General features: G+C 37.8%; 1 protein-coding gene across 11 annotated transcripts in view; it reads left to right on the plus strand.

Annotated features, from left to right (window-relative positions):
• Positions 1-24,138, plus strand: part of LOC117327866 (protein phosphatase 1 regulatory subunit 12C-like) — a 96,858-nt gene that overhangs the window by 7,775 nt on the left and 64,945 nt on the right. For all 11 annotated transcript variants that reach the window (XM_033885073.1, XM_033885078.1, XM_033885081.1 and 8 more), the window contains exons 3-7: positions 6,324-6,442; positions 19,384-19,543; positions 19,887-20,031; positions 20,612-20,680; positions 23,043-23,107. In XM_033885073.1, coding sequence (XP_033740964.1) covers positions 6,324-6,442; positions 19,384-19,543; positions 19,887-20,031; positions 20,612-20,680; positions 23,043-23,107 — 558 coding nt within the window. The remainder of the gene's footprint in view (positions 1-6,323; positions 6,443-19,383; positions 19,544-19,886; positions 20,032-20,611; positions 20,681-23,042; positions 23,108-24,138) is intronic.

The following is a 24,138-nucleotide window of genomic DNA, read 5'->3' on the forward strand; positions in this document are numbered from 1 at the left end:
TACCAAAGAAATACTAAAGATTGTTAGATAAGGTAGCAACATTTTCCCCTGACCAATTATTTCATACTGATAAACCTGTATATAGCATAATTCACAAAACCTGTTTGTAATGTAATTTTACATTCTCGATCTTTCTGCTATTGTTTATGATATAATTGTGGTTAGATTTACAGCCACCTACATATATATATAAATTATTCATTTTGCCTTGCTGACATATATGTTGTCTTGCAGAAGTTTTATTTGGGTTTGAGACACCTTCACTGGGTATAGATCATAAGTCATTTATAATGTAGTACATGGTACTGACCACATGTTACTTTACATTGTGTACTATATGCCACTAATGGTGTATTACATCCTTCATTAACAACACTTCGGTGGTACATCCACACCGGTACAGGAATCACTGTGGAATAGGTAGATACTGTAAACAAATACATCTCATTTCACAACCTCAGATTGATACAATGTGGATGAAGTTGAATTGAAAACATTTTTATACTAATATAATCATGTAGGATTATATGTGGGGTTTTTATCTAAAGGCATAGCGGATATAGGTCAAGTTTGAAGTTGAATATTTATGTCAATATTTGACCTATTTATATGGCCCATAGTTTACTACAGTTTATTATAGTTGTGGTCACAGTCAGGACACTGAGTTATACATGACTTGGATTGAAGGTAGATTAGAATGGAAGAGAAATTAGATTTGAGACTTTAACTATCAGGCAGATCACAACTTAAAACTCACTAAAATTATAAAAAAAATTATGTCTCCATTCCTGCTTTAGTGCAATATGGAGTAAAAACATACACAAAAATCAAACATGAAATACAACATTTAAGTTGTCAAATTAAGATTTTTTTTTGCTGATCAATGTGAATTATGCATACTTAATGTACTACGTATATACCTGAATGGTGTTAGGCATTCCTGACTCCTGAGTAAGTCACAGCCCTCTGCAGTGTGAGGAGTCTGTTATCAGGCCAAACTATTTTTTTGTTGATTTTCCTTTTCACATGCATATGCTTTATAACACAGACAAAATGTTATCAATTTAAAATGATTTTACTTATTTTTTTTTAATGTTTTTATCATAGAAGATGTAAGAAAATTATACAGCACTTGCTCTCTCTATATATATATCAGCAATGCTTCAGTACATGTATGGCATTGTCTCCGTGCATACTCAACATATTATTGCTGATTGGCAGTTACCACACTCTGTATACTAGTATTATACCCAGCATCAGCTCATTATAACAAAGGGTTCACCTGTCAAGGTAGGTACCTGTTACTTCAACGAGCAGAGTAAACAAGCAGGGAGGAGATTGTCTCTTCAATTATATCTTCACATTGACAAGTACAAAATGAAAGGTCCCTGACTACTATAGGGTATACAGAAGAAGTGCTGGGCCCAATGTATTGTCAGAATTAGTGAAACCAGGTCATGTAGAACGACATAGATTCTGTGTTCTAGATTGAAAAAGCTTCTTATCTTATTGACTGGACCTGGTCATTTAAAAAAAAATGACCTTGAATATACTATTAATGAATGATTGGACCTGGTTGTGATGATATGATTTAAATGTTTGTGAGTCTAGTAATATTTATTTATGGGGTATTTATACATTATCAATCTAAATGTTAAATTGAGATGTGGGATTTCTTTGTTATTACTAGATAGCATGGTGGCATATTTTTCTCATATTGCTTGAGGAATTATACACCATGTAATATTTGGAAACAAAAAACCAAAGATTGCAATCTTCGGCCTCCAGAACATCAGAATATCAGAAAGAAAGAGCAGGGTTAAGGGAAAGTACAGCTGTGGGTAATACAACATGCATTAACCACAGGACCAGGCATTATAAAGCCATCAATTTGGCAGGAAACAACTCTTAACATGGGTTTTACTTTATTGATTTCCAATATCCAATACATATATAGTATGGTTTCAATATTAACAGCTTATGTTTTATCCTGAATAGCCTCGGCCATAGTCATAATTTTTAAGATAACAGGAAAAGTTAGAAATATCAAGGGTAAACAATGTGAGAAATGTAATTGGGCCTTATATTCAATACAATATCAAGGTTTAGAGATATGTGCTTATAGGGCATTGTATATAAGTTTCAATGAGTGTTAATGAGGGGCATTATAAAAAGGTATAAGGGATATGAACATACCGAGGCCTGTCAATGAGGTATAGGGCCATTATGATGAGGTTTTACTGAGTCTGTACCAGTCAACACTGCTGAGTGCACATAGATGCTGTGTGAACTTTGTGACTTATAGATGAGATAGGAAAGTAAAGATATGGTCATCCATACAATTGAACAGGAAATGACTATTTTATGAAGTAAGTAACTCAACACTGGATATTGGGGTCATCAAGTAAAATATTTGTGTTATAATGTTAGGAAATTTCTGTTACACCATGCCATGATTCAGAGAAGTGAACCAAATACAAGAGAATGATGTATTATCGGTTAATTCTTATTAAATAAATTTGTTTTCATAAAATCACAACAACAGCTGCCTATATAGATGACTCATTGTGTTGACATTAAATTGTGAACTAGACTGGACGTGATCATATGCATGGCAGGCCTGTTTCAGTATATATATATATATATAGAGAGAGAGACAATATCATGAGTGACATGACACCATCTTCATCAATGTTCCTAATTCCTTAATTTCAAGTTTTCCATAGGAAAGCTTCGCATGATTTAAGGAAAATTGCTTATAACTAAGGTTTTTTGCCCTAAATCGGATAATGCTTTCCTATGGAAAAACTTTAATTTTAAAACAGAATACATTGTATTGTTGAAACAGGCTCATGGTGTCCTTGTAGTTTGACTTGATAATCTATAGATTTGAACTAATCTTAGAATGGAGATTAAACTTGTGTACTGTTACCTAATTATGAATTGTACATTTACAGTATTCATTATTGATTTTGGTTCTTGTACATTGTAAAAATATCTCTAAAAAGACCTCTGCCATGATACCTGTTGTTATCATATAGATGTTATATTGAAGAAGTAACCTTACAGTTATATACTACTATATACCGCAGCCTTCGATCAATTGTTAGCTAGATTTCAACCTGATACACTACTATATACCCCAGCCTTCTATCAATTGTTAGCTAGATAATCAACCTGATACACTACTATATACCCCAGCCTTCTATCAATTGTTAGCTAGATTTCAACCTGATACACTACTATATACCCCAGCCTTCTATCAATTGTTAGCTAGATAATCAACCTGATACACTACTATATATACCGCAGCCTTCTATCAATTGTTAGCTAGATTTCAACCTGATACACTACTATATACCTCAGCCTTCGATCAATTGTTAGCTAGATTTCAACCTGATACACTACTATATACCGCAGCCTTCTATCAATTGTTAGCTATATTTCAACCTGATACACTACAGTATACCCCAGCCTTCTATCAATTGTTAGCTATATTTCAACCTGATACACTACAGTATACCCCAGCCTTCTATCAATTGTTAGCTAGATTTCAACCTGATACACTATATACCGCAGCCTTCTATCAATTGTTAGCTATATTTCAACCCGCAGCAGATTTTCCTATTTAGAGAAGTATACATGTTTTGTGGGGTAAGAATTGGTGAACCTTGGCATATTAGTTTGTCTGACAGTCTACATACAGCACACACTTTCGCTGATACAGCCATCACTAGATGTTAGGTCTATATTGATAAAAACCCTGTACAGAATGCTGGCATGTTAGTGCAGGCCAACAACTGCCTCTGTCAGCTATAGGATCCATACCATTATTGTATTGATAAGGAAGAATTAGCATGTGTAGTACATGTGTATATAAGCCTGGAAACATCTGAAAACTGTGTACACATTTCTGAAATAGTGAAAATGCAGCTTGTTTTGTTTGAAAGTAATTTAACAAAATTCTTGATAAAGATGGACTTTAGACCTTTGTATTATATCCTGGTATAGTTGATGACAGTTCTGGTTAACCTGTTGTTGGAGTAGTGTGACCAGATGATCACTTATAATTAGTACCATGCTGCTATGTAACATTACATTGTGACGTCACCTAAACCCTTGACTGCATGGTCCCATTATCTGTAGATACCATCCTCAGACTTTCACCTTAGGGCTTGCATAAATTCACAAAAAATTCTTCTGTTTAATGCACATCCTTTTATACAAAAATTCACACCCCCAAGCTTAATTACAATGACATTCCCTGTGTCAGTGACTTATATTCAACAATGATGCTAACTACTCTCAATGTCTCAGTAACTTGATATCTCGGTGATCCACATTAATTAAGTAACTATTTTATGCAACCATGGACTTTTCTCTCAAAGTATTATTCTATATTGAAATCACCATTAAAACCTTTGTGACACAAGTAACAACTACATATATTTATATATATATAAAAATTTGTCTGCTGACAAATCCAATTCTCTACTTGTTAATGTTACTTCACACCTCTAATTTTAAACAAAATTGCTGATAATAATTCTTTATTTTATGGACTACTTAACCAAAAGAAATATTTTGATTTCTGAAGTCATCACCTGATAATATAAACAGTAAGTTATGAACACAACAAAATGCTGGTGCAATGTTTAAACTGCTTTATGCAATATATATTGCATTTTAGGTCACTTGAGTGAAGCTCAGTGACCTTTTCTGATCTGTCTTAGTCCTTCATCGTGTTGATTAATTAACGTTGGTTAACATTTCACATTTTCGACTTCTCAAAAACTCCTGAACTATTTATGATGAGATTTTGCAGAAACCTTCCTTGGCTGAAGGTCTACCAAAATTTTAAATGATATGGTCCATACATCTCAGGGGACAGAGGAGTAGAGCCAAAAGTGGTCAGATTGACTGATATTTCAAAAATCTTCTCTGAAGATTCAGATATGTCAGAATGGTTTACTCTTCATGGATGGAAGGTTCTTTATCAAGATTGTAAATTTCATGGCCCCAGGGTGTCACATTCCCCTGGGGAAAGGGGTAAATTTTACTATAGTTTATATAGGAAACTCACATGTTTAGCATAATTTGTTTCATTTTCATTGGAAATTGATAAGCATTTGGTCAGGGCTAACTTTTCTCAATGACATATCATCAGAGAATGTCGAGGTCAAGACAATTGTTATGGGGGTCAAAAGTAGGTCAAAAATGAAAATCTCTAATTAGGTCATTTTTTCATTTAATATCAAAGACCACGATCCACTGAAACAGAATGTGCAAGTTTTTTTATCATCAGATGTAAAATGACGGAGATATGGCACTTTGAAAAAATAAAGCAAAATTTTTCCCGGCAAAATTTAAAAATCATCCAAAATTGCAGATAAATGGTTTCTGCTCTTTTATATACTCACATGAAGGCTTGATGTTTGGCACATTGATAGCATGTGGGACTGGCTACAAATAAAATGTTTATCTTTGACCTTGACCCTCATTCAAGGTCACGGTGTCAAATGATGGAACAAATTTTTTAAAAAATTCAAAATTCTTTCAAAATGATTTGTTTGGATTACATTTTAAAGAACCTGCTCTTATGAAGGTGTATGCAACTTTTCTTGGTTGAATCATCAAAAATGATGCAGATTTGGCCTTTTGCAGAATGTTTTCCTACCAAAATTCAAAACTATCCATAAATTGCAATTCAGATGGTTTTTTTTTATTACTGTGAAACATATATATATACACTCAATATCTGCACATCTACAGCATGAGTTGCTGGCCGCAATAGTTATGTAAATAGTTGACCTTGACCAACAAAGTTTAAGGTCACAGTAATCAAAAGACCCGTTAATGAACGGAAGTGAAGGGAAAAGAAAGAGAGAAAACATAGGTGTAGCATATGAATGTGACCAATTGATTACATATCTTAGATCATTTTCTTGATGTATATCTCATATTTTGGGTCAAATACTCTTCATGGATGGAAATTAAGATCTTAGGTGATTTATCAAAATTATAAATTTCACGGCCCATATGTTTCATGTTTCTCACTGAAGAGATGCTAAACTTTACTATGTTTTATACAGGGAAAATCATATTTAGGTGGAAATGATTCAAAATTTTTAGAATTATGATGGTGAAAATATACTACAACATGTTTATGAACTGTTTAGAAATACATCGTAAATACATAGAAGAAGATAGTCTCAGGTGACTGTTAAGGCTCATGGGCCTCTTGTTGGAATCTAAATGTAGCAATTTACAGTGAACTGCCCCCTACACCCAAACTTTGACATTTTACCTTTTTTTTTCTACAGGTACCTCATACGGATTGGTGCCAATGTGGCAGCAGTCAATAATGATGGAGACCTACCTTTCGACATTTGTGAAGATGGAGAGATGGAAGCACTCCTACAAGAGGAGATGGACAGACAAGGTAATTTTTGATAGCAGTAGCCACTGACCATATTTCACATGTGAGCCATTTTGTTTTGTGAGGTTAAAGCTAAAATGGTCACTATTATTATACACTGGTGTTATAAAATCTTAATAGAGTGCTTGTATTTCAACAATAGAAAATAACAGGTTCCTAAGGCATATGGAGGTTAACATTGATTTATTGGAAGTTCAGTGAGGTCAGGTGGTCATTTATGACTGTGAATTGACCCCAAAATCACAAAGCTGTCTTTTTTTTCAGGACATGAGACATTCACCTACGTAATAAAACTTGCAAAACAGCAATACAAAATAAGAAAAAAAGGTGTCTTGAGTCAAAGTAATTATTAATGGCAAAAACATTGTTCTGGTGCATTAAAGTTGAATTTCCAAACATGCTCTATTTGAATTGGCTATTCCTTGTTACTTTAGAGTAAGAATTCCTTATAGATGAAACGTTTTATGTAAATTTCATCACCCTGTATAATTCTGACCACAGTGAATTCCCTTTGATGGTTCATGTCTGATTAAATTTAGATATGTGTTCAACTGTCTTAAAGGAGTAGCCTTCAAATATCTTACGCTTGTACCCATGTAACCTTATTAGATTCTGTAAGATCTTGGTTATTGATAGAGAAGCTTGTTTGTTAACTATTACTTATATATTTTTTTAAAAATATTACTTAATATTTTATATTTGAATAGATTTTATCAAAAGTATCAAAGTATTATAAAAACTGAGAAAATACTAAACCATTGGTATTGTTGATTTAGGAAAATATTAGTTAAAATGTTTACTCAATGATCAGCAATATTCACCTGACTTAATTAAAATACCTTTATTATATATTGGATCAAATTTATTTGCCTTATCATTGCTAATTTGCATAGTTGATTAGGTGATACCTGTCATGGCAGTATATTTAATTGTAATTAACACTTATCAATAGTCTAGCTGAGAGATTGAGTAGATACGTATATATACATACTAGATACCATCAATGTCATCGTTATAGGACACGGATCCAAGACCTGGGCAGATATTACTTAGATATCAGGTGTTCCCTTGACATTGTGTACCCCTGCATGTCTGTGTAGATGACACAACCTAATAGGACTAGGATGACCTCCAATATCTACTTGTTATAGTCAATGGAATAGATAGCTTGCACAAATTTATCAAACTTATGTTTCACACTATTTCTTTAATTGAGAGAGAAAATTATAATAATACAATTTTCTGATTCCTATTGAAAAGTTTTTGTGCAGAAATTGATATTAAAGTGAAAAATTCTAAAGAAAAACTCTGTTTTAATCTTCATATATATACTGAAGTTATCATGATGTCTATGCTTTGTGGAACTGAGTCCTAGATGGTAAAAAGACATATAAGTACAGAAGGCTTTGACAAGTGATATATAAGAGTACAACTGATCTTGACAGATTAAATATAGATGTTTGATATAAATAAGTGTAAAAGGTCCAATAGGCTGTTAGAGCCCTGCTCTGTGATGTATTACTTACATCTATGTATAGTTTGCACGCCATGAGTGCCTTTATTTATCCTCAGGCCTAGGGTCAACAACATGATGGCAACAACAGTGTGTAGTCACAGTGATACAGGACAAAAGAGATAATAATACAGAGAATCAATCAGTAGCCAAAGTAATAAATAATTAGGAAAAGTCTGCATATTACTAATTCTCCATCCCAAAATGAGAAAAAAAAGCCGATCCCATGTAAGTTTTCCTAATTGATTCAATGTCAAAATGATGTGGTCAGTGTTTAGAATATAATTGGTAGTCTTTAAGTGTGACGATTCAAGTCCAGCTAGGCCTGATTATCTACGACAAAATGAGAGCATTTATGACATTTGACAGAGTGAAAGGTTGCAAGGTAAAAGGTGTTAGCAATGATATGAGTGGGAGGCTGTCCAAGTTAAACAGTCAGTCTACTTCGCATGGTCAGTCTAAGGATTTAGGTGGCCATTAATGTGTCACAGGCCTTGTGTATAGACAGGTCATGTGAGTACTGACCATCTATGAACCGACAGGATATGGTGAGAATTCTAACCTCTAATCTGTCCTGTTTTGTGGGATTATAATTATATGGATGTCTAAATTACTGGCTAGTCCTGTTTAGGCATTGATGAACTGCTGTGGTCCTTTGTATTTTTACCAAATGGCCTTTAATTAAAAAGGGTAGTTGCATGTCCTTATGGGTAGGTAGCTATAGGACATTAGGTATGGAGTTTTGTACAAAATGACATCTTGAGATTCTGAAGAAAAATGGCTTAATATTTTAAAGCATGTACTTTAGTTTGTTTTAATGCATGTAAAGAATCATGGATAAATTAAGATAAATTTCTGTTAAGTTTGTACCAGTAATAGTGGTCAGAACATTATATGAATTTCTTTCCCTTGTATAAAAATGACTTCATAACCACATAGGGCCACGATAGCTCAGTCATTCAGAACACCAGCCATACAACCTCAGGTAAAGATCTGAGGTGGGTAGTTCGATGCTCTCTACCCGTGGTGGTTTTTGTTTCTCGGGAAGTTCAGAAACAGGCTGTTATGTACTGTCGTGGTTGTGTCCTTGGGCAAGACACTTTACCCTAATTACTCTGGATGGCATGCGAGATACCTCCTGTATGTTGTTCAATTAAGTAGTCACTAACTACTACACGGAAACCATTCCTGAAAATGATTCTGGCTGTTCACGGGGCAATAAACCCAGTAAACAAACAAACAAGACTTGATCACATATATATGTTTTTTGGGAAAATAAAAAAAAATGTCCTCTTTTTAGTTCTGTTCACTGATCCACACAGAACAATATAAACTTCCATCAAGGAGTTTAAAATAGTTAAAGCCTTTGATTCCAGTACAAGTTTCTTCAAATCATACACGACAGCTATGAATCTTGCAATACTGACAATCTTTATTGTAAAAGGCTTTAATTGTCCAGTTGTATATGTGTATATAAAGTAGGCCAGTATAAATACTGATATGTCATTGTAGCCTGTCTAACCTATCTCAATTCAAGGCTGGTCACACTTGTGAAGTTTGTATAGGTTCATTCACAACTAGCCTAAGCAGGTCATAGGTCACTTCTTCAACCAATCAGTGCAAAATGTATGTACATTAAAGAAACAGTTGAGCCTACTTACCATTCTTGTGATGGCACCAACTCAGGTATCTGGTATTGATATGATGAGTACAGACAGACCGGGGGGAGGGGGGACCTATCTGGTATTGATATGATGAGGACAGACAGACCGGGGGTGGGGGAACCTATCTGGTATTGATATGATGAGGACAGACAGACCTGGGGAGGGGGAACCTATCTGGTATTGATATGAGTACAGACAGACCGGGGGAGGGGGAACCTATCCAGTATTGATATGATGAGTACAGACAGACCGGGGGAGGGGGAACCTATCTGGTATTGATATGATGAGTACAGACAGACCTGGGGAGGGGGAACCTATCTGGTATTGATATGATGAGTACAGACAGACAGACCGGGGGAGGGGGAACCTATCTGGTATTGATATGATGAGTACAGACAGACCGGGGGAGGGGGAACCTATCTGGTATTGATATGATGAGTACAGACAGACCGGGGGAGGGGGAACCTATCTGGTATTGATATGATGAGAACAGACGGACCGGGGGAGGGGGAACCTATCTGGTATTGATATGATGAGTACAGACAGACCGGGGGAGGGGGAACCTATCTGGTATTGATATGATGAGTACAGACAGACCGGGGGAGGGGGAACCTATCTGGTATTGATATGATGAGTACAGACAGACCGGGGGAGGGGGAACCTTATCTGGTATTGATATGATGAGGACAGACAGACCTGGGGAGGGGGAACCTATCTGGTATTGATATGATGAGTACAGACAGACTGGGGGAGGGGGGACCTATCTGGTATTGATATGATGAGTACAGACAGACTGGGGGAGGGGGAACCTATCTGGTATTGATATGATGAGTACAGACAGACCGGGGGAGGGGGAACCTATCTGGTATTGATATGATGAGTACAGACAGACCGGGGGAGGGGGAACCTATCTGGTATTGATATGATGAGGACAGACTGGGGGAGGGGGAACCTATCTGGTATTGATATGATGAGTACAGACAGACCAGGGGAGGGGGAACCTATCTGGTATTGATATGATGAGTACAGACGGACCGGGGGAGGGGGAACGTATCTGGTATTGATATGATGAGGACAGACAGACCAGGGGAGGGGGAACCTATCTGGTATTGATATGATGAGGACAGACAGACCTGGGGAGGGGGGACGTATCTGGTATTGATATGATGAGGACAGACACGCAGACCGGGGGAGGGGGAACCTATCTGGTATTGATATGATGAGTACAGACAGACCGGGGGAGGGGGAACCTATCTGGTATTGATATGATGAGGACAGACAGACCTGGGGAGGGGGGACCTATCTGGTATTGATATGATGAGGACAGACAGACCGGGGGAGGGGGAACCTATCTGGTATTGATATGATGAGGACAGACAGACCAGGGGAGGGGGAACCTATCTGGTATTGATATGATGAGGACAGACAGACCTGGGGAGGGGGGACGTATCTGGTATTGATATGATGAGGACAGACAGACAGACCGGGGGAGGGGGAACCTATCTGGTATTGATATGATGAGTACAGACAGACCGGGGGAGGGGGAACCTATCTGGTATTGATATGATGAGGACAGACAGACCTGGGGAGGGGGGACCTATCTGGTATTGATATGATGAGGACAGACAGACCGGGGGAGGGGGAACCTATCTGGTATTGATATGAGTACAGACAGACCTGGGGAGGGGGAACCTATCTGGTATTGATATGATGAGGACAGACAGACCGGGGGAGGGGGGACCTATCTGGTATTGATATGATGAGTACAGACAGACCGGGGGAGGGGGAACCTATCAGGTATTGATATGATGAGTACAGACAGCCCGGGGGAGGGGGGACCTATCTGGTATTGATATGATGAGTTCAGACAGACCAGGGGAGGGGGAACCTATCTGGTATTGATATGATGAGTACAGACAGACCGGGGGAGGGGGAACCTATCTGGTATTGATATGATGAGTACAGACAGACCGGGGGAGGGGGGACCTATCTGGTATTGATATGATGAGTACAGACGGACCAGGGGAGGGGGAACCTATCTGGTATTGATATGATGAGTACAGACAGACCGGGGGAGGGGGAACCTATCTGGTATTGATATGATGAGTACAGACAGACCGGGGGAGGGGGGACCTATCTTGTATTGATATGATGAGGACAGACTGGGGGAGGGGGAACCTATCTGGTATTGATATGATGGGTACAGACAGACAGGGGGTGGGGGAACCTATCTGGTATTGATATGATGAGGACAGACAGACCGGGGGAGGGGGAACCTATCTGGTATTGATATGATGAGTACAGACAGACCGGGGGAGGGGGAACCTATCTGGTATTGATATGATGAGTACAGACAGACCGGGGGAGGGGGGACCTATCTTGTATTGATATGATGAGGACAGACTGGGGGAGGGGGAACCTATCTGGTATTGATATGATGGGTACAGACAGACAGGGGGTGGGGGAACCTATCTGGTATTGATATGATGAGGACAGACAGACCGGGGGAGGGGGAACCTATCTGGTATTGATATGATGAGTACAGACAGACCAGGGGAGGGGGAACCTATCTGGTATTGATATGATGAGTACAGACAGACAGACCGGGGGAGGGGGAACCTATCTGGTATTGATATGATGAGTACAGACAGACAGACCTGGGGAGGGGGAACCTTATCTGGTATTGATATGATGAGTACAGACAGACCGGGGGAGGGGGAACCTATCTGGTATTGATATGATGAGGACAGACAGACTGGGGGAGGGGGAACCTATCTGGTATTGATATGATGAGTACAGACAGACCTGGGGAGGGGGAACCTATCTGGTATTGATATGATGAGTACAGACAGACCGGGGGAGGGGGAACCTATCTGGTATTGATATGATGAGTACAGACAGACCGGGGGAGGGGGAACCTATCTGGTATTGATATGATGAGTACAGACAGACCGGGGGAGGGGGAACCTATCTGGTATTGATATGATGAGGACAGACAGACCTGGGGAGGGGGGACCTATCTGGTATTGATATGATGAGGACAGACAGACCGGGGGAGGGGGAACCTATCTGGTATTGATATGAGTACAGACAGACCTGGGGAGGGGGAACCTATCTGGTATTGATATGATGAGGACAGACAGACCGGGGGAGGGGGGACCTATCTGGTATTGATATGATGAGTACAGACAGACCGGGGGAGGGGGAACCTATCAGGTATTGATATGATGAGTACAGACAGCCCGGGGGAGGGGGGACCTATCTGGTATTGATATGATGAGTACAGACAGACCGGGGGAGGGGGGACCTATCTGGTATTGATATGATGAGTACAGACGGACCGGGGGAGGGGGAACCTATCTGGTATTGATATGATGAGTACAGACAGACCGGGGGAGGGGGAACCTATCTGGTATTGATATGATGAGTACAGACAGACCGGGGGAGGGGGGACCTATCTGGTATTGATATGATGAGTACAGACAGACCGGGGGAGGGGGGACCTATCTGGTATTGATATGATGAGTACAGACAGACCGGGGGAGGGGGAACCTATCTGGTATTGATATGATGAGGACAGACTGGGGGAGGGGGAACCTATCTGGTATTGATATGATGAGGACAGACAGACCGGGGGAGGGGGAACCTATCTGGTATTGATATGATGAGTACAGACAGACAGACCGGGGAAGGGGGAACCTATCTGGTATTGATATAGCTATATATAGTGATGAGTACAGACAGACTAGGGAAGGGTGGAACTTATCTAGTTTTGATGAGTACATATCTGGGAAGGCCCCCCCGGACTATCTGGTATTGATGTGTACAGATAGAAGATCTATTTCATATTCATGAGAACAGATTCAGACAGTCCAGAGTTTAATTGACTATTGTGTATATATATACATGTATATGACAATGAATGGGTGATTATGTAGACAGCTCAATTATATGTATTTACGGTAAGCACTTGCCCCATTCATTTCAACATGTTTTGGCACAAATTTTACATCTGACATTAGCATATTTTATAGTTTGGACTCAATGACCTCATTCTATTATGCCAAGAACAAACAACGAATACATATTTTGCAAAAATTTTCATGTTAGAATTCAGCTTTTTAACAGGTATAAAACCTATATATCCCAGGTAAAAGGGTAAGCTGATCAATTGACTTTGATAAGAAACTTTCTTCCATATGAAAAAAAAATCATCAGCTTTGAATGGTAAAGAGCCAATATGTATACATTGGTGAGAGATTGCCTTTCCAACAGGTTAAAAATAGCCCACTGTGTTTATACTGAGGAGATCGAGCTGAGAGGGAGGAGGGGGTAGCGGGAAGAGAGGCTAGGAAGAGGTTGAGCTGGAAAGAGAAAATACATTCTCTGATGGGGCTGTAGGAATCCTCTGTATTGCTATCAGGCTAAAAAATCTGTTGTCTTAGTGAAATTCCTGAATAAAATAAAAATGAGGGAGGAACTTTCACTGTATCTGTGAATAGCTCTGGTGTTAACATAACAGCTAGCTGTGGTCTAGTTCTCCCAGGATGTGCTAAGTAGCAGTACAGACTATTGAAGCTAATTAGCACACTGGGCACCTAGGTGTATCAAAGGGAAGAGAATGATGTTAATTTTTGGAAGGTAGACAGGTACACATGAACTGGAGGTTTATAGATACACACACATGCCCACAAGAACAGGGAGATGCTATACTAGCTTCTAAGATGTGGGCAGGGCTATATATTCCTGTTTATATATTATTCATGTTATGTATGAAGTGGGCAGGGCGATTGTAGGTGATCATGCTAATTAAGTTAAGTTTGACAGATACTTCAAAAGTAGAGGTACTGGATAGAACTAACCAATATCACAGATATAATACTTTGTAAGTCCATATGTCTGGTGATATTTGGATAATGCATGGAAATTAACTTATCAATTCATCAATAGCCAAATGTTAAAAGATTTAAGTATTTAACAGCTCACAGTAAATTTTGAAATAGGCTTATTTCATTGTTGATACCAGCATTTGAATTGAAATTTTCAAAACTTCAAAATCGATATTTCTGTATCAGAAATCAAGACAGTTGTTATTCAGTTGTAAAAATCTTGAAGCCAAAGAGATTGATGAAGTTTATGACGAGTCATAAATACTTTATCTGATACTTCATCATTATTATTAGAATGAAAATCACATTGAGATCAGTTTTGTTTCCCCTTGAAACTTCACATGAGATCTTTACTCAAGGGGGTAGCTGAATCACATCACTGCCTACAACTGATTGTTGATTATGAGTCAGATGTATGGCTGATTGACACACCTACTAATTGTTGAGTCAGTATGGCCAAATGACACCATACCTACTAATTGTTGAGTCAGTATGGCCAAATGACACCATACCTACTAATTGTTGAGTCAGTATGGCCAAATGACACCATACCTACCAACTGTTGAGTCAGTATGGCCAAATGACACCATACCTACCAACTGTTGAGTCAGTATGGCCAAATGATACCATACCTACCAACTTTTGAGTCAGTATGGCCAAATGACACCATACCTACTAATTGTTGAGTCAGTATGGCCAAATGACACCATACCTACCAACTGTTGAGTCAGTATGGCCAAATGATACCATACCTACCAACTTTTGAGTCAGTATGGCCAAATGACACCATACCTACCAACTGTTGAGTCAGTATGGCCAAATGACACCATACCTACTAATTGTTGAGTCAGTATGGCCAAATGACACCATACCTACCAACTGTTGAGTCAGTATGGCCAAATGACACCATACCTACTAACTGTTGAGTCAGTATGGCCAAATGACACCATACCTACTAACTGTTGAGTCAGTATGGCCAAATGACACCATGCCTACCAACTGTTGAGTCAGTATGGCCAAATGACACCATACCTACTAACTGTTGAGTCAGTATGGCCAAATGACACCATACCTACTAACTGTTGAGTCAGTATGGCCAAATGACACCATGCCTACTAATTGTTGAGTCAGTATGGCCAAATGACACCATACCTACTAATTGTTGAGTCAGTATGGCCAAATGACACCATACCTACTAATTGTTGAGTCAGTATGGCCAAATGACACCATACCTACTAATTGTTGAGTCAGTATGGCCAAATGACACCATACCTACCAACTGTTGAGTCAGTATGGCCAAATGATACCATACCTACCAACTGTTGAGTCAGTATGGCCAAATGACACCATACCTACTAACTGTTGAGTCAGTATGGCCAAATGACACCATACCTACCAACTGTTGAGTCAGTATGGCCAAATGACACCATACCTACTAATTGTTGAGTCAGTATGGCCAAATGACACCATACCTACTAACTGTTGAGTCAGTATGGCCAAATGATACCATGCCTACCAACTGTTGAGTCAGTATGGCCAAATGATACCATACCTACCAACTGTTGAGTCAGTATGGCCAAATGATACCATGCCTACCAACTGTTGAGTCAGTATGGCCAAATGATACCATACCTACTAACTGTTGAGTCGGTATGGCCAAATGACACCATACCTACTAACTGTTGAGTCAGTGTGGCCAAATGACACCATACCTACTAACTGTTGAGTCAGTATGGCCAAATGATACCATACCTACTAATTGTTGAGTCAGTATGGCCAAATGACACCATACCTACTAACTGTTGAGTCAGTATGGCCAAATGACACCATACCTACTAACTGTTGAGTCAGTATGGCCAAATGACACCATACCTACCAACTGTTGAGTCAGTATGGCCAAATGACACCATGCCTACTAACTGTTGAGTCAGTATGGCCAAATGACACCATACCTACTAACTGTTGAGTCAGTATGGCCAAATGACACCATACCTACTAACTGTTGAGTCAGTATGGCCAAATGACACCATGCCTACTAACTGTTGAGTCAGTATGGCCAAATGACACCATACCTACCAGAGGTTAATCTAGACCAATTTTACTACCGAAATTGGGTAGTATTTCCCACTGATGGTGTTTTCCCCTTTGAATAAAAACAAATTCCCCATCAAGAAAAAATGCCATAAAACGGGGGAAAATTCTCCAAAACAGGGGATCTCCCCCAAATTTAATGAAATATGTAAGAATTATAGCAAATAATAGCTGTCAAATGTTAAAATTTAAAGAATAATTCAAGACGCTGCCGCCCCTTTATTTCCCCTAAATTTCATAATGGGTAGTATTCCCCAAATCCTAGATTAGCCCCTGCCTACTAACTGTTGAGTCAGTATGGCCAAATGACACCATACCTACTAACTGTTGAGTCAGTATGGCCAAATGACACCATACCTACCAACTGTTGAGTCAGTATGGCCAAATGACACCATGCCTACTAACTGTTGAGTGGTATAGCCACAAAGCATTATGATTTCAGAAGTGAAACTCTGCATCTGAGATCTGCCTTCACTTCGTGGTATCTAGTTGCTTATGCACATGTGAACTGGGTACTTTTGATTCTGAATCATTATTATTATGACCTTTTTTGTTGAAACAAAGATCTAACATAATAATTCTGTTTTCTGCTAAATAACATCACATCCACAGTAAGATTATAAAAGACTGAATGTTTCATTGTAACTGATTTTTTAGCCCATCAACATCAGATGGTGGGCTGTTCAAATCAGCCTTCATCTGTGCTCTGTTGTCTGTTGCATTTGTCTGTTTCACTATTTCCAGATAATTACTTGAGGGATATTTCTCAAACATAACGCATAGTTTCCCCTTTGTCCCTAGTTGTGCCCATTTAATTTTGAAACTGCCCAGGAAAACAATATGACTGACACATGGCCATCTTGGATTTTGACAGTTGGAGCTTGTTATTGCTCTCTCTTGAAAAATACTGGAAGGATATATCTCAAACTCCACATGTAGGTTCGCCTTGGTCCCTAGTTGTGCCCATTTAATTTTGAAACTGATCAGGAAAACATTATGGCTGACACATGGCCATCTTGGATTTTGACAATTGAGGCTTGTTATTGCTCTTTCTCGAAAAGTACAGGAGGCATATTTTGTAAACTTCACATGTAAGTTCTACTTGATCCCTTGTTGTTTCCATTTAATTTTGAAATTGATCAGGAAAACAACATGGCCAACTGGTGGCCATTGTAGATTTTAATGATTGAAATTTTTCATATATCAGAAATTTCTTCTTAAATTTTTATTAGATTTCATATGTAGGTTTCCCATGTTATCAAATGATTAAGATAAAGAGAGGAAAGAATGGAAAAGTAGATAAAAGGTCAGTCTTTATAGGACTGGATAAAATCATTCAATGATTGGCACCAGTAAACGAGAGACACCAGACCTTACTGCAAATCGCTTATATTTGAATTTATTTCCACCTTAATGGTGAGGAGAGTCAATAACTTGCATTACAGACATTTCTGTTCTGCTTACTGTAGGTAGAACTTCACAAAATGGCATCATTCATGTATAGCTAAGGTCAGAGTTCAAAGAGCATTTGTGTTGGAGTTTGTAAACCCTGGTGCTGTTTTGTGTAGGAAAGGTGCTAAAATATTTACAGTAACGGAGTTTATAACATGCAAAATATTTAATTTATTGAATTACAAAACAAGCTGTAGGAAAACCGTATTGACAAAATTTAAGTGATTTACAGTAACTGTTGTGTGGGGGAGTGATGCCTTATCTTATATAATTATAGCTATGAAGAAACGGGCAAAGTTATGGTCACTGTTCAAGGTTAGATTCCAAATATAGCAAGTTAATACCATGTTCCTGAAGAAACTTCATCATTACTGATATTAAAGGAACCAAATTTTTTAAAATTACTGGAAACTTTCCAGGAATCATGTAGTATGTAGATCTACCTGACCTATTGTATGTGTATGACATGTACATGTGCATACTATATTGATAGAATGTAGTACAACACTTAAAATACTTACATATGTAACCCTCCAACTTCAGTCAAGTGATTCTATATCTGGGATCAGGAAATATTTAGGTTGTAATGTCAGTAATATGTCTACAGGTTTCCTGTCAAACCATCAACAGACAGGTCACCAATTTTACATCACCAATATGTCAATTCAAGTGGCTGTACAAATATGATTAAAGCAAAAGTATCAAGGAAAATGCTGTAATTTTGAAACTATAAAGAACTCTTTCCAAACTATTGATTTTTTTGCAGTAAAAGAAGCTATTTTCTTAGATAAAAAAGTGTTTTTTCTCAGTAATGCCAAAAAATTGTTTCTCAATATGACCAAACAGAAGAAGATTTTTTTCTTAATGCTACTGTATTTTCCTAAAAGAAAATAACAATTCAAAATGTTTTGGCTTTACAAAGAAAACTAAAAAAAGATGTTTGTTATCTAAAATGATTTAAATATTGGTAAGGTGAATTCATGGTTAAATTTTCAAATGGGCCTCATTACTATTAGATTTTACAAAATTGTTGTCATACAGAGTTAAAAGTACAATTACCATGTGAGAATAGAGCTGAGATCAGCTGTGTCACACAATGATCTGGACAAGTTTACACTACAAAACAGCTATATATATATATACATGTATATAGCTAGTTCATGTTAATTGTATTTTGTGATGTCACATGGGGAGAAAGTACCTGTACTTCGTTTCATGTGATATTTCACAATGTGATGATGATAACAATGATGATGATGATGATGACAGAGATAGTTTCTGAGTAATAGTTGTTTGTGTAGTCAGATTTTAACCATTTTGTATCTTTGTTACTAGGGGTGGACGCAGACGCTGCACGGTCCGAAGAAGAAAATCAGATGTTGGCAGATGCCAACAAGTGGCTGAGCAATAAGTCCGTCAAAGAGAAGCGACACCCCAAGACGGGAGCCACAGCCCTTCATGTAGCATCTGCCAAAGGTTACATGAAGGTTATTAGGTAGGTCAAGATATCTCTTTGGTAAAAAAATACAGTGCATGGTACCATTATATGCTCCCGCATGGGGGGCCTGGGGGCATATAGTGTTTCCCATGTACGTCTTGTCCGGTTCTGCCCTGATGCAATGTAACCGCTTATCTCAGGAACTGCTGAGTTTTGGGGGTGTTTAGTGGCAGAAGGGGCATTTATGTCTTTCAGACATTTTCTAGTTTTATTGTTAGTTTCCATTATGATCTCCCTGTTTTATACCTACCGGGGATATATATGGTCAAACACATAATCAGACCGTAGTGTCATAGCTATGGTTATGTCATACTAAGTTTTTAATGCCGTTTTTCCACAGTGTGCTGATTCAGGCAGGCTCCGATATCAATGCCAAGGACTGTGATGGGTGGACGCCATTGCACGCAGCTGCACACTGGGGACAAGAGGAAGCTTGTAAAGTCTTGGCTGAACACATGTGTGACATGGATATCAAAAATAATGCTGTGAGTTCTTCCATCACTCCTCCTAACTTTATATTGATCCTTTACTCATGCTCTAATGCCTTCAGTTATTATTTAATTTCTACTTCTTTACTGTCATGTGTCTGTCCCCAACTGAATAAAAAATGATTTGGCATCAGTAGCACTGAAAATGTCTCCTGGACCCATTCATTCAATCTCTTGGATGGAAGGTTGTCTCTGTAGCAACTATTGAGTCTGGCAATATTATATATGGTTAGAATTCATGACTTTCACCTGAAAAATAGCTTTACACTATGGATGCAAAATATCTAAAAGGTACGGTCAACACAGATGCAGATAAAAAAAAAAAAAAACATAAATGTGTTGAATTCGAAAAGGAAAACCTGAAATACTTTATAAAGGGTATGATTTATATGTTGAAGGATCAATATTCCAAGGCCTACTTTGCTATCATCAATGCGAAGATTATATTTAAGAATAAACATTCAAAGTAGGATTTAGATCAGTTAACTCTCAGTTGGATGTGGTTTATCCCAAATAACTTGTGTATTCAGTGTGCTTTACATTATTGTGGTATAAGTTTGATGATACATTTTTTCAGGGCCAGTCAGCATTTGATGTAGCAGACTCTGAAATCATAAAACTTATGGAGGAACTGAAAACCAAACAAGTAAGTCACTTATATGATCAGTACGATGTTACACCACAAACAAGTCGGTCACTACAAACAAGTCAGTCACTTATCTGATCAGTACAATGTTACACCACAAACAAGTCAGTCACTACAAACAAGTCAGTCACTACAAACAAGTCAGTCACTTATCTGATCAGTACAATGTTACACTACAAACAAGTCAGTCACTTATATGATCAGTACGATGTTACACCACAAACAAGTCGGTCACTACAAACAAGTTGGTCACTTATCTGATCAGTACGATGTTACACCACAAACAAGTCAGTCACTTATCTGATCAGTACGATGTTACACCACAAACAAGTCAGTCACTTATCTGATCAGTACAATGTTACACTACAAACAAGTCAGTCACTACAAACAAGTCAGTCACTTATCTGATCAGTACGATGTTACACCACAAACAAGTCGGTCACTACAAACAAGTCAGTCACTACAAACAAGTCAGTCACTACAAACAAGTCAGTCACTTATCTGATCAGTACAATGTTACACCCGTACAAGTCAGTCACTTATCTGATCAGTACAATGTTACACCACAAACAAGTCAGTCACTTATCTGATCAGTACGATGTTACACCACAAACAAGTCAGTCACTACAAACAAGTCAGTCACTTATCTGATTAGAACGATTTTACACTACAAACAAGTCAGTCACTACAAACAAGTCAGTCACTACAAACAAGTCAGTCACTACAAACAAGTCAGTCACTTATCTGATCAGTGCGATGTTACACCACAAAGAAGTCAGTCACTTATCTGATCAGTACGATGTTACACTACAAACAAGTCGGTCACTACAAACAAGTCAGTCACTTATCTGATCAGTACAATGTTACACTACAAACAAGTCAGTCACTACAAACAAGTCAGTCACTACAAACAAGTCACTTATCTGATCCGTATGATGTTACCGTAAATATTCGGGTATAGTGCGCACTCGCGTATAGTGCGCAGGTACGTTTTTGAGGTTCATTTTCAAAAAAAAATAATTTTTTTTTCAATATTCAACTGAGCGGTAGAAATCTAGATGAATTCTAAAGCATGAGATGATAGGAATTTGTAACTTATGAAAGCTTATTTACCACATTTAATTGGAATCACCGGTCAGATTTGACACATTGGATTGACAGGTTGTTTACATTATACCGCGACAGGCCTAGTCAGCTTGCAAATTGTAGCGGTGCCATCTACGGTGTTGTACAAACAAAATAATTAATCCTACCCTCAATTACCTTGTGATTTTCACGCAGGTATGATCTCTTACAAGTGTTGTCTGTCCACGAACATACAAAGCTAATTAAGCTCAATTATAACAAGATTGACTAGTAAGCTGACTGCTACGTAATGTAACACAGGCCGCCATTTTGTATACAGTACGGAAACAAGTCTGCTGTCGTCGTGCTGGTCACAACTTTTATGTCAATGAATTAACATATGTAATGGATAAATCTACAGTGCAGACAATAAATAAGAGTACCCCGGTAGTTTTCACAGTCAGATCGTATTTTATATGGCCAGTTGGTCAGTGACTGCCGCATGAGATCAAGGCATTAGTGTTACCCTTGCCTAATTGCGCATGCGTGCTGTTACAGCTTCCGTAAATAAACAAGTTGAACGTTATCAGTTTCTGGCAGCACTCTGGATTAATAAGATGATTAATTTAGAAGTATGAAATAACTAAGTACTGCTATATCATTTCAAGTTTTGTTTGATGTTAATTGAGATGTTATACATCGTTTTGGACCTGAATACGGGAACATGCTCAAGTGAGATCGTATGTGTACGGAACGTGTGGCTCACGATCGCGATCGACTTAGATAAATCCACGTAATTGCTGATAAATACACAATTTCAAGGAATTAAACATCAAAATAACTATTCATTTCTTTGATTATTTGTTAACTATTACTTTCTAAATGCTTTATATATATATATATATAAGTATTAAATCAATCCTGCTGTGAAAGGAAACGATCACAAATCTCAGTCAAATCACATTCATTCTGACTGGGAAAAGGCTTGTACTTGCGTATAGTGCGCAGTGGTCTTTTTCACTTGTCAATTTTTGAAAAAAAGTGCGCACTATACGCGAATATTTACGGTACATACAAACAAGTCAGTCACTACAAACAAGTCAGTGTTGAGTCACTTGATAGTACAATCACTTACTGCACATCAGGTGGCGTGTCACTCACATTGGTACATGGATTGTAACAGAAATCTAAACAGGTTCATAGGAATGTCCGTATTTCTTTGGTAAACATTGATGAAACTTTTTATACTTTATTTTTCAATTATGGCTGTCTTATATTACAATTGTATGTTTTTCAGTGCAAGGACACAGCTGATTCACAGAATGAGATCATTCAACACCGAGGTCAACACCAAAAGAGAAGGTATGTGTTCCAGCATTGGTTTTCACCCTTAGTTTTATTAACAGGTCATTTGAGCCCCAGTGTATTTATTGATAAAAAGATATTATGCGTTCATATATATATATATACATTTGTTGCATGTTAGAGTGTGTAGGCATTATTTATAGGATTAGAATTGTCTTCCCTTACCTAGAGAGGATCTGTGTGGAATGTTACCAATCTATTTTAAAAACATTGTGTAGTATATCTTTACAAGTTCAAAGAATTAGATACTGAAATGTTAAAATTGAAATAATCTTACACAGTTTGCACTTTAGAAGGCATATATAAAATGAACTAATTGTTTAGAAGATGCACAGCCTAGATATATTAATAAATGCCGGCGTATTTGTAAGGGGAGACAACCAATAACTGACGTAACATTTGTCCATGCCGCAATAGCCATAGTTAATTATAGTAACATTGGATGATGCTGACATGTGATCAGTCTAATGTGGCTGTATTTCACCTGTCATCTGCCCTGGTCGTTTGGTCATTCAGTTTTGACTGGTGGTAATGACAGGTTGTAATATAGGCATCATTAGACATTACAAGGACCAATGTATACTAGGCATCCAAAACACTTATTACCATTAATTTCTAATTGAATGATTCTCCTGATACTGTAATGAACTGCTATATAAAACTGCTAGCCTGTCACCAGTGATTGACATGAGGACTTCAGTCTTTGTGTCTAATCCCGTAACTCCTCTTTATTAAGAGTGATAAAGTGTTAAATGATTTTATTGAGGGAAACACTCATAAAGAGTTCTTTTTTCCAACATTCTTGAGAATCATTCATGGGATATTGTACTCATATTGTAATTGACTACTGACAAATATTTAAGTTTCTAAAGCATTGCACGTCCATGTTATTACAAGTGAGATCATCTAATATGCATATTGTGAATAATCATCTCTTTAGATATTTAAAATCTCACAAGTTATGTTTATGATACCTACCTCAAAACATTTAAAAGATTTTTTATGACAAATCATGTGTGATGATGTAG

Source organism: Pecten maximus, chromosome 5 (genome assembly GCF_902652985.1).
Source record: "Pecten maximus chromosome 5, xPecMax1.1, whole genome shotgun sequence".
NCBI lineage: Eukaryota > Metazoa > Mollusca > Bivalvia > Pectinida > Pectinidae > Pecten > Pecten maximus.